The sequence below is a fragment of the Neopelma chrysocephalum genome, unplaced genomic scaffold (assembly GCF_003984885.1).
Source record: "Neopelma chrysocephalum unplaced genomic scaffold, ASM398488v2 Primary Assembly neopelma1_70, whole genome shotgun sequence".
In the NCBI taxonomy this organism is placed as follows: domain Eukaryota; kingdom Metazoa; phylum Chordata; class Aves; order Passeriformes; family Pipridae; genus Neopelma; species Neopelma chrysocephalum.
This window is the reverse complement of record NW_020897730.1, coordinates 9,538,577-9,553,875: the sequence shown is the minus strand read 5'-3', so window position 1 is coordinate 9,553,875 and position 15,299 is coordinate 9,538,577. Positions and strand designations below refer to the sequence as shown.

Below are 15,299 nucleotides of genomic sequence, written 5' to 3'. Positions count from 1 at the left end.
ATCTTAACAGAAACGCTGCGTTTAAGCTGCCTGGGTGCGAGGAGGGTCCAGGTTCAAACATTGAGGATCCGCGATGGCGCTTGGAAAACAGCAGAAGGGTTGGGGGAGAACCTGGTCTTCACCTCTGGGATCTAGTGGGGTGAGGGGAGAGAGAAATGTTAGTGTGACACAGAGTACAACTGTCTAGAAAGTCCAAGAGATCTGGAGTGCTATGAGGATCTATCTGCTCTCCCTGTAATGTGCCACTACCAACAAGTGTTATCTCTTGGCTGGGCATCAGTGAGACTGGCCTTGGCATGGAGGGTGATTCGAGGCAGCTGTGATGCTGTGCCAGTGAGGAGGGGTTTAGTTGTAACCCAGCCCTTGGACTTGGAGGTGTGTGGTGTGATGGGGATAACCATGGCTGGGCAGGCCTTGGCTGGAGCCAGCTTCTGCAAGATGAGGAGCTGCCTCTTCACCGAGCCCTGCTGGCAAATACTCTACAAACATCACAACAAACTCACTGCTGGCCTGGTGCTGGATTTTAAGTGAGAGGAATTACAGTGGTGTGTGTCTGGTCCTTAGCCTTTTGGAGAATGCCATCTGGACTCCATCAAAATGTTCCATTGTAATGCTTTATGGGGCTATGATCTACGTCTGATGTGAACAGAGGTGCAGACCTGGAGTACCCAAAGGAGAACAGGCCATGCCAGGCTGTGAAACTTCAAGGACTCAGATAAGGATGGAGGAAGGAAAGGCAGAGATAAGTTCTCTCTAGTGTCTGTGGAGTCATAATTACATGCAATATGTATCTGTTTTGGTTGTACTGAAGCATGAAGGACACCTGGATGCTTCTGTCATCCTTAATGCTGAAAACCCAAAGGTTTTGAAACAGCACTGGCCATAGATGTGCATCCAGCCCAGGACTCTGTGTGAATCTGGCCATAAAACATGAAAGGGTGGAAAGCTCTGCTGGGTATGCTGATGGGCACCATCCAAGCAGAGAAAGAAGAGCGAGACCGCAAGAAAAGAGAGTATAGGGAAAAAGGGAAAGCTATTGATCTTGTTGTTATTATTTCATTGTTCTGATTTTTCCGTTCCTCTGGGGATGCATCTGACACACTGAGGAACAAATGAGATGTCACAAACAGCCTGTGCACAGCTCAGCAGCTGGGGAGAGCCATTTCCCTGTAGGTTGTCAGGACAGAATGTAAACCTGACTCTCATATGTCTGGCAAAGCCAGGGCTTTCAGGCCAGAGGGAAAGTCCAAATAGTCAAGTGTGAACCAGAGACAGTCTGGCTTCTCTTTGAACTGGTGGCTCTTTGGCACCATCTTTGTTCCTGACTACACCTTTCTCATGCTGTCTGTGAGAGGGGCTGTACCCTGGGGCTCCAGGACACGAGACCTTTGCTGCGTGGTCCAGAGTGCAGTGTCCTGGGTGGCAAGTGTTTGTGTCTGAGATTCCAGTCTTCCTTTCCTTTCCTTGAGAACTGGGATAGGGATTCCGAGGGGTTCATCTAGGACCCTCTCGTTTGCATCCTATCTGCCAAATAGGAAGACACTGTATTTTGACCCCTCTAGGGTCAAAAAGAAAAATTAAATTCACAAGCATCAAAATACAAGGTTTAAGGGTTAAATACCCTCTATCCTCATTGCTGCACCTCAGTAAGCAGCCCAGACTATTTAGAGCAAGGAGGAAATTTTGGTGAGGTTTGCAAATTCTGTTTTGCCTGAGGTCACTGTCCCACTTGCAGCAGAGCTGGATATACCCATCGTGTGCCTTGTCGCAGCAGTGTGCTGGCAATCCTCTGTGGAGGAGGCACTTGACTGTCTGCTGATTAAACACTTCTTCCTTGTCTCCTCCAAGGCAAAGATTTACTTTTTACGTGTGGCCCTGGAGTAGCTGCTATTACCTCTAACAGCACAGCACACTGTGGCTGGGGAGTTCAGCCCTGGCCCCATCTCTGCTTTCTGAATCACTCAGTGCAGCCTCTGAACCAATTCTGCAGTCAGCTGTGAGGTGCTGCTCTCCTTGGTGGTCTAATGCAAAAAGCAGCTAAACCAGAGCCTTGTCAGTGTGCACTGTCCTTCCTTGTGGGGATGGGGAGGTGTGGGGCCCTGCCAGAGAAAATGCTGAGTACAGAGAGAACATTCCCTCATGGGATTTTCAGTAACACATGTATTTCATGAACAAGAAAATTATCTTCACTGGTATAGAGGGTTGTAGAAACTCGCAGGAAGATCCCAAGGAAGTCTCAGAGGCCCAAGAGCTGTGCAGCTTGGCTGCTTACCACAGCTGTGTCCTCCTTGGTGTTGGTAGTAGGGGCAGCCTCCGCCCCCAACAGCACGGGGGAGTTTTGCCCTGCCTGGGTGTGTGCTGTCCCTCAGGCAGGGATCTGCAAAGGTTCCCATGCAAACACCTGTGCCCGTGGTTGATGTTGGTACCAGAGGCTGAATCTCACACTGCAGCCCTAGTGCTGGTGCCCATTGACTTCTCCAAGGGCAGAGGGTGTTGATTGCACCTTGCACACAGAGAGGGGATGGCACACACACACCTTGTACATAAGGTATCCACCTGAGGGATTGAATTATGGGTTGAATGATGACCAGTTACAGTATGACATTGTCTAGCACATATCTCTGAAGACAAGGGATGGCCACATTACCTAATGGGCAGTGATGAAAGAGGGGTCAGTGAGGACATGGCTATACACACCACTGCTAAAAAATGAGTAGTTCCTGATGTGTACACTTTGGGCTTTACTCTCATTGACTTTAGGATTTTTAAAAACTGTTAATTACCTTAAAGTCTGCCTTGTAGCTTGTCTCTTGAACAAAATGGTCTTCTGGCATAATGAAGCCTTGTTTTGTCTTTATAGGCTTGGATGGTTTGGCTCCAGTCCATGGGCGATACTCTTGTCTGAAATGAGATTGTCAAGACAGAAGAACCCATAAAACACAATATATTCACTGGGTGCTTCTGCTCAGAGTGGTTGCAAAGCCAGAAGGCAAGGCTGGTTGTAATCAGTTCATAAGATTGAACTTGTCTAAGGCATACTGAGAATAAAAGCACTGAGTGAGAGGCCTGCCTCTCTCACAAAGCCCATGATGAAAGGTGCAACAGGGCACAGACTGGGCTAACTGGCTGGCCTGACTTAACTCTCCTTTCATTCCTGCAAAATGTGCTCTCTCCTGGCAGTGCTTGGCGCTTCCCTCCTGGATAAGAAAAAGTCAAAAAAGACTTTTTGCACGAAGGCCCATTGACCACTTAAAATGTAAAACATTGTCCAGCTCATTGGCCAATTACTATGTAAACCCCTTGGTCTGGTGCCTGGCCCTCCCATGTGGAGAGAGTGTGCTGGTGTTCCCTTCCTTGGCTCTGGCTCTCAACAGGAGGCAGGTTTGCCAATGTGTGCTGTGCTGCACAGCTGTGGCAGCCCAGTCTGAAATGCATCCAAAGGGAGACACCATCTCAGCTGGCAGATGCTTCCGCAGATGATTTTCCTTCAGGGGGCGCAACTGCTTTAAATCTGCATGGTGATGTCTGAGAAGGCATCACTGCTCCGAGGATTAGTCAGCCAAGTGCCATCTGAGAAATGGGTGCAGAGACTGCACTGAGAAAGGGGCAGACCATGTTTCAAGAGCACCAAAGAACAGCATGGCAGGGTCTGGCTCAGCTTGGCTGCCAGGTCCCTTCTGCAGCCTTTCCCCTGCTTCTCTGTACCCCTTGTCACAGACAGACCTCACTGATGCCTCTCCATTAGGACTCCCTGAATGCTGCAGTAGCAGCCAGCTGAGCTGGCTCATTTCTCTCAGGAGAAGACAGGAGTCTGCTCTGTTTGTGTATGTATCTCTGGCAACCAACAGGCAGTTTCTGTAGCAAAGGAAGAGGTGACTAACCGAGATGTGACAGTTTTATGTTCATACCCTGGCATACTTCAATAATATCTGCATTTTACTATCTGCTTATACACAAGATCAAGGGATAAGACTGAGTCCTTAGTGCCCAGGAAGGGAAACAGGCTGTGTTTTAATGTGTCCAGTTTAGCTTTGATCACAGCCTTTCTGTTTTTCCTTTATCCCAAGCATGCTGTTTGCTATTTTGATAGTAGATGCAAATTCTCCTTTTAAAAATCTTATTTTAAAGTGCGTGAGTGTGTAGTATTATTTTAGAATGTGTAGTTTGGACGTGATCCTTTCAGTATATCACCGAAGCAATATAACCACTGCCTGGTTTATGTTTTATTTCTAATAATAGACTCAGCCTTAAAATGCTGCCTCATTTCTTTGCTGATTTGTAGATACAGGGTACAACCCTGGACTGTATCTAAGCCAGTGAGAAACCAGCATGCTAACAAAATTAATTCCAAAAAATTAAATATCTCTTTCTTGACCAAGTTAGCTGCTGGTAGCAGCCTCCTGCCAGGATGGATGAGTACAGGTGCAGGCACAAGGAAAGGGGCAGGAACCTGCTGCTGGGGCTGACAACAGTTTGTCAGCTTGAGTGAGGGTGGAGCAAGTTCTTAAATCCACTCAGTCAGTAACGGGTATTGCTCTATGGAAGAGCTTCCTGCTGTCGAAAAGCAAAGCCAGGCCTCTGTCAGGGCTGTCCATGTGCATTGCAAATCTTGTTTATAATCAGTTTGCTCTCACTGTCCTGAGCAGCCACCTTCTCCCTTCTCTGCACCTTGCTGTTCGGGCCTGCTCAGGCAGCAGGTGAGTGCCCGTGCAGCTCTCCCGGAGCTGGTAGTGGGGTTCCTGCTGCTCTAATACCTCAGGGTCAGGGAGCACCTTTGCAGAAAGGTGATTTTGGCCAAGTGATGCCCCAAGAAGGCAACCTTTCAGCGGGGAATCCCAGATGTGTGTGAATGTTCAATCTGAGCTCTGCTCTGCTGCACAGCCAGAGGGAGGACACAGAGCTACTGGGCAAAATACCAGCAAAGTGGTACAAAACCATCAATTACATCCCAGCAGTTTCTAGGAACTGGAACCTGCCACTCCACATAAAGCCCAATTTCCTCAGGAATGCTGGTGGCATTGATACCTAACCATTCAACCTCGTGCTGACTGGTCTCACTGCAATAGAGTGTGTCCTCAGCTTGCAATGAATGACTGTGCTGCCTGTCTGTGCAGCCAGCTCTGTCTCACTGCTTTATAGCAGATCATTTGCTGATTTGGCAGACCCCCAAGCACAGCCCTTTTGGATCACAGGACCCTCATTTTGGCTGGAAGCCAAACCATTCTCCTCTCACCCTGGACACTCAAAACTATTTTTGAGGCACCTACATGCATGGAGGAAATGCTCTGCCTTCAGCCACAGAATCAGAAATGTGAGGTCAGATATAGTCACGGCCCAGACCCACAGCAGCATTTCCAATCTTGGTTTAGGATTTCCCACTGGGTAAACCCAGGACTTGGAGCCACAGAGAAGGGCTGGGCACAACATAGACAATATATCTCCTCTGGGAGCTGGGGTACTTAAAACAAGAAATTAATATCGTAACCTTTGATACAGAAAGTGCAGCTAACTAAATCTGCTCTGCCCTTCAGCTTGCAGGATACAGGCTCTCACCTCCAGCTGTACAGCCAAGAGTCAGAAGGAACATGAGCCCAAATACCAGTTTGATGACTTGACTAGAAATTGGTCTTGGAGTCATGAGTGGAGTTGAAATGCATGAGCTACTCCAAGCCTGGGGAAGAGGAATGACCTGTTTTTAATGTTGCTTAGTTTAAGATGTCAAGTGTCAAGATTAGTGACGCTCTTCCTTCTCCCTTGTACCCTTGTGTGATGTGACATCCAGCTGCTGCTGGGGATGAACATGCAAGACTGACTCTTGCTGCTGGACATGGTCACCTTCATCCTTCCTGCTGTACCCCTCCTCCTCTCCCTGTCCCTAGACAGCAGCAGTTGTCAGGTTACTTTGGCTCTGCAAGGACCTGAAGTTGAGGGAAAGTAGTCTCTAGGCCATATCTCAGTGTCCAGGCTCCCTTTAGGTTCTGTTTTGTCCTCCACTATTACAACCTGGAGGTGAGATTTTTGATCTCCATATATAGAAATGATCCAGTGGTACTTCTAAGTACTAAAGCACTGAGGTTGTGAAAGAAAAAGGCCTCCTGAGTAGCATGCAAGATTTAAAACAGTATGGATCAAAAGGGAAGGGCTGCTTTTATTGTACTGCTGTTTCTGTACCTCCGACTCACTCTAGGAAGAATTAAGAAGCGGCTTTTTGCAGGTGGTTGCCCCTTGTGGAGCTGCTTTCCTAATATAAATCAATGCTTTGTCATTTGTTTCTTTGCTCTTTCTCAAAATTGGTTAACAGAACCCAAGGAAAGGCATGGTTTTTGTAATGTGTGGGGATGTGTCTGGAGGGGAAGGTTTGGATCTGTGCAGTGTGGAGAGGGAAGCCAGTGGCCTGCTGGGACAGTTTAACCCCCCTGGGAGTACAGCTAATGTATAGGCTAGAAACAAAAAAAAGCACTGGACTATTAATTACCAGAGGGTAATGATGAAGCCCAGCTTTGACAAGAGCTGGTAGTTGGGTGCCATCTCCCTCCCCTGGTGAACAAGACTGGCTAACAGCCCAGGCAGGGGGGAAGCCCCACCATGATTCGCCCTGTGGCCTTGCAAACTTCAGGGCATTATTTGGGAATGATGGATTTGGGATTGGTCCTTCTGTTCTTTCCAGACACAGTGCTGCTGCAGCTCAAGCTGCTGGGTGCTGCGAACCATGTAGTGACTGGGCCTAAGTGCTGCCTCCAGCTCTTCCCATTTCATGTGCTCCACAAATGTTTTCTGGCCCTGCAGAGAAAGCTGCCTGCAAAATCCTTTTTATTTCACTGACCTAGTGAAAATCTAACTTAGAAATGTTTCTAACTTCACAGAGATGGAGGACTCTTCTGGTGGGCATGGGGAGGCAGAAAATGGAAACACCGACCATGCTGTTTGCAATGCTGGAGCTGCTGTTTCCATACAGATTTATCTTCAGCATTGATACTATTCCTTTGCCTGATCATACACCAACAATGCCATCACAGTTGTCATTTTAGTACTTCATCTTTATGTCACTGCTTGCTTTCCATGATTAATTATCCCTGGCAGTTCTGAGCCACTGCATTACAATCCCATTTCTTATTTAAGAAATGGAGAAAAAGGCTCATTCTGTATAGCTGACCATAACTCGAAGCTACGCTGCCTGAGCTAGTATGTGCTCATTCTTTCAGTGTCTTATCCCTTCTCATACCCAATACACCAGTGAGAACTGAACAGCACAATGAACATTTCTCCAATGTTTCCTTCAGGAGGAAAGTTGTGTGCACAGCTTGGGAGTCTCTGTTATTTTCTTCTCGAAGTACACACTACTCTAGATGTCTGTTGGGGAAGCCAGACTGGTGTGCAAGGGGTTTGGGCAGAAGGTGTGGGGTGAAATGTCTCCCTGTGTGTGACACAGCTCCTTGCAGGTTCCTGGCAGGGCCATGGAGCTGGTTTGCCCAGGCAGAGCTGTGTGGCCAGTGGTGCTCTCCCAGAGGACAGGCTGAGTCTGCTTGTTGGCAAAGACCCCCCTAGGCCAGGGAGGATGCTGTGGCATCTCCTGGCAAATGGAGGATTGCAAATGTCACGAGTCATGGTTGCAGTGGTGAGAGCTCTGTGTGATGGACAAAGCCAGAAGCCTTCCTGGATAACTGAGCCATTAAACTGCTTCTACTCTGAGCTGTGGCAGACACTGGTGGGGTGCTGGAGGCCCTTCCAATCCTTGGACACAGGAGCAGACTGTGCCCATTCTCCTACCCAGCCAAAGAGCCCAACATGAGGACAGATAGGGGGAAAGAAAAGGCAGATGGAGGTTAAAAAATAGAGGGGTAGAGAAAAGACATAGCAGACAGGTAGAGACCAGCACACAGGAATTATAGAGGAGGAAAGCAGAAGACACCTGTCTCAGCTCTCACCTGCAGGAAGATCAGGCGGTACTTGGAGCTGCTCATAACTCACAGGAAAGAAGCAACAGCAAAAGACTGGACTGAAAGGACCAGACAAAACCTTAAGCCTCAAACTGTTGTCTTAGGGTGAGTTTTAGGAGGTTGCTCTGCTCACAAACAGATGCCTAAGGAAGGAGTACTGACAGTGGTCTGATAGGATGGGCAGCTGCTTCCCTCTTATTGGAGCTGTGTGAATGGGGGTGTGTGGGTAGGTCTGAGGGTCTTGACTTCTGTCATTATCCCACTTTCCATTCTTTCCCCTTTTTCTCTAACTTAAGGTTGAGGGTACACTGAGGGGAGGAAGTTCCTCCTGCTTTATGCAACAGCTTTGAATCTTCCCCATTTCAGTTCTGCAGCATACTTTGCACAACAGACCCCATCTCGAGTCTCTATTCCCAGCTCTCCCCTCACATGCCTCTGTCCCCCTCCAAGCCCTCCCTTCCCCACCCAGGCTATGCAGTGCACAGTGAGCCCCTCTGGATCCATCCCAATGCCTGCACCAAGTAAGCTTTCTTGTTAAATAGCGTAAAAATCGGGGCTTCAGTATTAATTTCCCCAAGCAGCAAGACACTTAAGAATGTAAAGATAACTGTAAGCCTTGATTATAAAAGCTTTACTGCTATTATTGAGGATAAGCATGCATTTAAAGATCTTGCTGGATCAAGGATGGAGCTCCTCATAACGCAGTACTATTAACCCTGCTGGCTCAGGTGTGTGCTTTGATCCCATACATTACTGAACACAAGCATAGGTATTTTCTTTGTTTTCTGTACAGCTGAAATAAGATGCTTTTAATTGTGAAGCAGTCACCACAGGTCACCTTGTTTCTCTGCACAAGCACTACTTGAAGGCGAATGAATAGGACAGACAGCCAAATAAGATGTTCTGTGACTGCATCCATAGCTATGGGGAAAAGCATCATTCCCCTTCGTTCTGCAGTGTCTCTTCTGGTGGGGTGATGTCTGTTCCATGGTCACAGTGAATGGCACGTGTTGAGTTCTCATGCAAGAAAGTGGGAATTCAGTTTGCTGGGGCTTCTTCCACCCCACTATTCCAAAAAATCATTAGCAATGGCACATCAGACACCTTTCCCCCTACCTCTTTATGAGGTTTCTTCTCATCAGAACAAAATTGCTTGATCTCTGGGGCCCAGTTTGGTCTGCTTTACTGCTGTGCCTCCCACCTGTGAACAAGCTGGGTGCTCTTGACTCTCCTGCCTGCTCAGAACACCTGTCCTGTGGAAACCCCAGCTGCAGAGATCAGGCTGTGCTCGGGGCTGGCATTGTGTACATGTGCAGAAATTTGCAGTCATCCTCCCAGTTCCCTGAGTGCCAATACAAGCAAAGCCAATGGGTGGGGGAAGAACAGGCAAAACAATCCCTCGCAACTCTGGTGCAACATTTTCCTTTACACATTTGAAGTGCTTTCCAAAAGCTGGCAGGTTACTGAAGGAAAAACTGAAGTCTGAAGCGACCTATAGTGTAGCTGAGCATTGAACAGGATTCTCCTCCCAGCAATACCGGCCCTGGCAGGGAGGTTGTGCCTTATCCCTGTTGATTTGTAACAAGGTAAGAAAATGACATCCAGAGAACAGAGCCAGCTGCAGATACCTGCTGACAGCATCAGCTTCTCTCATCCTCTTTTAAGAGAGCTAAGTAAAGCACTTCTCTATTTCTAGAATGTCTGCTAAATGCAATCAAGACCTAGTACTACAATTACTTGTGTGCAAAGCCAAAAGTACACAGCACCTGCAACTTACTGCTGAAGGGAGAAGTCACTTCCATAATGCCAAAGGACAAACACTTGGGAAGGTGCAGAGGGGCCACTCAGCACTTTCTTCTGCCTCCTCCAACGTCAGTAAGGTATAATCTACTGCAACCCTCTGCAGCAGTCCCTGGGATCTTTTCATAGTTGGAGCACATCCCATTTTAGCCTTTCAAGTGCAGCTTGTATCAATCTGCCTCGGCCTGTGTGCCTGAGCACCCACCATGCAGCCCCTTGGGGTTTGACTTCATTCAGCCCCTGCAGAACTCCAGCCAAAATCCAGGGACGGGAGGGATCAGGAAGCTGTCCCAAAGATCGGGGGACGTAGTGTAGTAGTTTGTAGGCCAGGCAGCTGTGCTGTCCTTCCACCTTTTATTCAGAGTTATTATTTCAAAATCAAAAGTCTTTGCTTCCTCAGCGGTACAGGTATTCTTCCACTACCCCCTGCCCTTTATCCTGGTCATAGAAAGATGCCCTCGGTCTTGGACATTGATCCCATGGGTTTATTTTGTGCTGGGAAATGCCAGGTCAGGCTTACTGGCTTAACCATGTACAGACAGTTTTGTATGCAGCTGAGTTTCCTTCTGAACTAAAAGCAGCATGCAGAATGAAGTCTCACAGGAGCAGAGCACTGATGCACAAAAGCACATCAAATGGTGCTGCATGTTACAGGCGACTCACCACTACCCTTGGGTGCTTCACAGAAACAAACACAATAGGCTGTTGTCATGCCGTCAAAATTCCTGAATTAAATAAAAAAAAACAAACCACAGAACCTAAAAAAGAAAACCCCAGCATCTTACAGAGTCAAGCAAGAAAACCACTACTGCCATTAAAAGCATTGAGTGGACCATGTATCAACGCCAGCTTTTCTGCATGTCCTGTTCAATGCCTTGCCTTGCCCTCTCTTTCACACTAAACAAGCCCAGCCAGCTGCTGAGACCTGACACAGTCACACAGTACAGCTGGAGGCTGCTGACCAGCAGTGTCCACATTGCAGGAGCTGATCCTGCCAGGAAGAGCCTCCTGGAGTGTGCCTGACCTGGCTGGGCACAGAGCTGCTGAAGGACCCGGAGCACAAAGGACTCAAATCACCCATTTCTTGTGAGGGTAGACACAGCTCCCCATACAGAGAGCCCAGTCCCCAGGGCTGGGCTATAGGGATGGGCTGATACTCCTGCAACAGCAGAAAAGGGGGAATCTCCCCAAGGTTCTCCCTAGCAAGGAAATGAGTGTCTTACCAAAAATGTGTGTGTTTTCCATACCTTTGCTCCTCTCTAACCATCTACCTGCAGGTCCTTGCCTGCATGTCTCTGCAGGACACTCTCCCTTTTCTCACCCTCCCTAAAGACATCATGTGGCTCACCAACCTTCTCCTCAGGACAAAGCTGCCCCTAGTTAGAGAAATGCCCCCTACTCTGCATCTACCGCAGGTGATCTGACTTTCCTTCTGCCTTCTCACCTGTGGGTGGGTGCAGCTTACAAGACGTGGGGCAGGTCCCTGTTGCCAGAACGTAGTGGAGTTGTGTATGGCCACCGAGGGACAGTTTAGTAAACAAGGAGGGTCCTTCTAGTCTTTGTCAGAGAGGAAGATGAAGAAGATCAATCCTTAATGGTGCTGTTCAGCTACTACCTGAAGGTAAGTGTTTGCAGACTGCAGTGCTGCCTTTGGAAAATAAAGTAAGGAAAGGAGTGAACTGTAATGGTGTTAGTGGAAATGTCCTTGTGGTTGTGAGTGCTCAGCTCACCAAAGGTGGGGTTGCTGTGATCACCCCTTCCCAATTCAGACTGTGGCACTGCTCCTGGGGCTTTGCCATGACTGAAGCTACCAAATACAAACGAAGTGCCCCAAGTGTAACTGAAAATGAGTAACTCTGCCAAGTACCTGCTTAGTCTTTCTTTAAAAAACAAAAAGAGACAAATATAAATGAAAGTAGACTCTTGCAACCCGTGAAGCTATTGTGAACTTTTCTCCTGCTGCTTGTTGTGACTCCTGTGTGCTCAGTGGTACAGGGACTTCTTAAATGCAATGTTGTACTAGGTGATAATCCAAAGAAACCATGGGAATTACTGGAATAAGGCAAAAGTGGCTTGATTTACATAGTCCTGTCTGTATCAGTTGTGTACTGTGTATTCAAACAGCTTAAAGGTTTTACATGAGAACTTTGTTCTGGTGTGGCTGCCCTGGCTTGTGCCTCCATCCTTGTCCTGCATTCCTCCTCCTTTCAGCAGTGAGGAGTTCCTTAACTAACTTGAAGTCTTACTTTTTGTAAAACTGGTTTTGATTTCCATGTTGGTATGTTGTCCTAGCCAGTAATTTGTCGTGTGATCTGTAAACTTCTTGTTCTTTGATAATAGTAGCTGAGAGCCCTGTGTAAGAACAGAGAAGTCAGAGGGAAGGAAGGTTTGAGAAGTGACTTTGCTGAGCATTCAAACAGCTGTAGGCCAGCTGCAGCTCTAATGCAGGCTAATGCAGCCTTCCGCTGGGGTCAGGCTGAAGAAGCAGGGGGAGGCTTCAACAAAAAGGTGGAGATGGGTGTGTTTCTGAGACGTGAACCTTGCTAGTCTTGTTCTAGGCAGGTTTCTCTGAAGTAATTCCTGTGCTGTTTTCAAATTGAAGTGTGTTTTGGCTTAAGAATAATAATCACTCTGTGATCGTCCGGGGAGACGTGGAAAAGGAGAAAATAGCGCACAAATTCAAGCACTGCAGTTATCCTTCCTAAGTCTGCATGTTCACCACACATGGAAGCAGGACAGCTGCCTGTGTGAGGAGGAGTGGGATAAGCAATATCCCCCAGGGCTCCCAGTTTGTCTTAAAACCACTGCGATACATAATCTAATAAATTGCAGTGATGAAGAGAAATGTCTCCTAGATACATAATAGGTAATAAGAGTCTAAATACTTGAGAATCTATTGGAATAAAAATAATTACTCTATTAATATACCTCATAGGTATATTAAAATCTGCCAAACATCATTATGAGGAAGCATGTGGTAACAGCATGAAACTGATACAATATTCAACAGCAGCCTTGTAGAAGCTGAAATACCCTCTCCTCCCATGGGGAGAGTCAGTAAGAACAAGACTTGAATTTAGGTGCATCCCACCTGACTGTTTGTTTCAGGAAATAAGCATCTGTAATCAGTCAGGCTGTTCAGAGAGAAAGGAAGGCATCGATAACATAAGTCACTTAGTAATTTTTAAAGACTGAGACAGGTGGTTTGTGACAGTTTTTTCCATTACCCATTAGATGACATAGGGGATACATCCCGAAAATGTCTTCTTCTCTGACTAATCTTTTAAGGCTGTAATTTGGCTCGCCATGAATGTCGCATTCCAGGAGTTTTAAAGGGAAAGCGATGATGGCACCGAGGGATTCGGGGAACGCAGCTCAGTGCGGCTGTTGGGCATGGACGGGTGGCGGGCAGCTCTGGCTGTCGGAGGTGCCGAGTCTCCCGGCAGCGGGTGGGTAGCGCGCTGCTGCGCCAGGGATGCAATCATGGATCCCCCCGGCGTGCTCCCTCCTCTCCCCGAGCGCGGGCCGGGCGGCGGCGCGCCCGGGGACGGCTCCGCTGCCCCGGCACGCACAGGGGCCGCCGGGGCCAGGCACCTGCCCGAGGCACAAGCGACACTTTAAAGGACCGCACTTCCAAAAGCAAAGGCGGCTTCGGCGAGAGGCTGAGCCCGCCGGCGAGGCGGCAGCCCCCGTCCCCCTCCCCTCGGTGGCGGTTCCGCCCGCCGGCATCCCCGCGCTGCGGAGGAGCGTCCCCACCCGCGGCAGGAGCAGCCCCGGCTCGGGGCGGCCGCCGGGCCCGGTTACCTGTAGGAGGTGGTGTGGCCGCCGTCCGCCTGCGAGCGCGGCCGGAGCTGCTCGGGGCCGTCGACTGCCGTTCTCCCGCCGCCGCCGGGCAAGGCGCAGGCGGCGCGTCCCGGGGCGGGCTGGGGGGCGGCCCCGTCCCTCCCGCCGCCGCCGCCGCTACTGGCGCTGACCCAGGGGAAGGCGTCCCTCCTCGGGAGGGGCCACGCTCTGAAGTCCTGCCGGTACTGGGTCTCCGCCGCGAAGGGCTCTCCGGCGGCGGCCGCCCGGCCCTTCCTGCGGCCGCTCGGCTTCCCGGCGGCGGCGGCGGGATCCCGCGGGCGGCGCGCCGGGACCGGCGGGCGAGCGCTGCCCCGCGAGGGGGGCCCGCCGCGCTGGGGCGGCCCGTCCTCCTGCTCCTCGATGTCCGAGTAGTTGTGGATGGTGAGCGGCACGGAGAGGTCGGACTTGTCCAGCTGGCTCCAGAAGCGGGCCAGGCAGCACACCCGGCTGATGCAGGGCCAGGCCATGGCCGCGGCCGCAGCCCCCGCCTCGCCCGCAGCGGCGCCCGCGGCTCCGGCGCCCGCAGCCGGCCGCGCTCCCGGCTTCAGCCCTCATCGGCGGCAGCCCCTCCTCCCGCCGCCCCCTTCCCCGGTAACGACACCCCCTCGCCGGGATTACGGCCCGCACACGTGACCCGGCTGCCGGTGGGAGCCCCGTGCAGCGGCGGGGGAGGGAACGCGGCCGGGACCGGACCCTGCGGCCCCCGGGGGGACCCGCTCTGCCCGTGCGCCGCCGACTGCCGCTGTCTGTGCCGCTGCTTCGGGAGCCGCTCTGTGCCCGGGAGCGCCGAAGCGCGCCCAGTCACGGGCACCGGCCAGGCGAGGAGCGCTGCTCCGCTGTAGATGGTTGGTGCTGCTCAATTATACCCTCGAGGCAGCCGTCACTACTCATGATTAGAGAAAGTGTGCGTATACGAAACCTGGCGTTCAAAAAATAAGTGATCTGGATGAGAAACAGCAGCCTTGCAGTGTTAGTTTCCAATAGCTGCGTGCAAAACCCCACCTCTCTTAATCCCCCTCCCTCCATTTACATTAACAGTTTAACCCCTTTTAAAATACCTCCTATTGACCAAAATCCAAGCTTCTATTATGTATCTTAATATAGGGCCCACGTCCTTTCCTGTTTGCCAGAGACTGCAAATTACAGCTTTCCTTTTGTACATTCAGGTTCAAAACCAAACAGTCCTGGCACAAAACAGTGAAACTGACGGAATTACATCGAGGATAAGCCGGGCTTTTGAAATTTTACATCTTATGTAATAAGTGGCTACGGGCCATAATGCTCCTCCACAATTCCCCATTCAGTGTATTATTACAGAGGAAGCTGAATCTCCCAGAGGGTCACCAAACTATGAAATATAAGGCTTTAGAAGTGAAGAATGCAGATAAACTGAGATCCCTCCTGTTAGAAAATCATCTACTCTAGTTACAGCTGATTATCTGATAAGATAGGTGTAATGGCTTTAAACTGGAAGAGGGACAGTTTAGATTAGATATCAAGAAGACATTCTTCCCTGTGAGGGTGGTGAGGCACTGGCAACAGGTTGCCCAGAAGATCTGTGGCTGTTCCATCTCTGGAAACATTTAGCATTGGATGCGGCTTTGAGCAACCTGGTCTAGTGGACGGTTCCCTGCCCACTGTAGGGGTGTTGGAACTAGACTATCTTTAAGGTCCCTTCCAACCCAAACCAAACATTCTATTCTATGAAACATTATTAAG

General features: G+C 49.7%; 2 protein-coding genes across 2 annotated transcripts in view; one reads left to right on the top strand and one right to left on the bottom strand.

Moving 5' to 3' along the window:
* YEATS2 (YEATS domain containing 2) overlaps positions 1–15,299 on the top strand; it is a 69,605-nt gene that overhangs the window by 53,584 nt on the left and 722 nt on the right. The window lies entirely within an intron of this gene.
* Positions 7–14,541, bottom strand: MAP6D1 (MAP6 domain containing 1). Its single transcript, XM_027686245.1, has 3 exons — positions 13,542–14,541; positions 2,784–2,901; positions 7–131 (listed from the first exon to the last, which is right to left on the bottom strand). Exons 1-3 carry the CDS (start codon positions 14,045–14,047, stop codon positions 54–56), a joined length of 702 nt encoding a protein of 233 aa, XP_027542046.1. The 5' UTR covers positions 14,048–14,541; the 3' UTR covers positions 7–53.

What these genes read in the sequence shown, in the direction of transcription:
- MAP6D1 (XM_027686245.1), bottom strand. Translation starts at nt 14,047, where the DNA reads ATGGCCTGGCCCTGCATCAGCCGGGTGTGCTGCCTGGCCCGCTTCTGG. An exon ending in GGCCACACCACCTCCTACAG is followed by an intron (nt 2,902 to 13,541) that starts GTAACCGGGCCC and finishes ATCTCATTTCAG; the next exon opens with ACAAGAGTATCGCCCATGGA. An exon ending in GCTACAAGGCAGACTTTAAG is followed by an intron (nt 132 to 2,783) that starts GTAATTAACAGT and finishes TCACCCCACTAG; the next exon opens with ATCCCAGAGGTGAAGACCAG.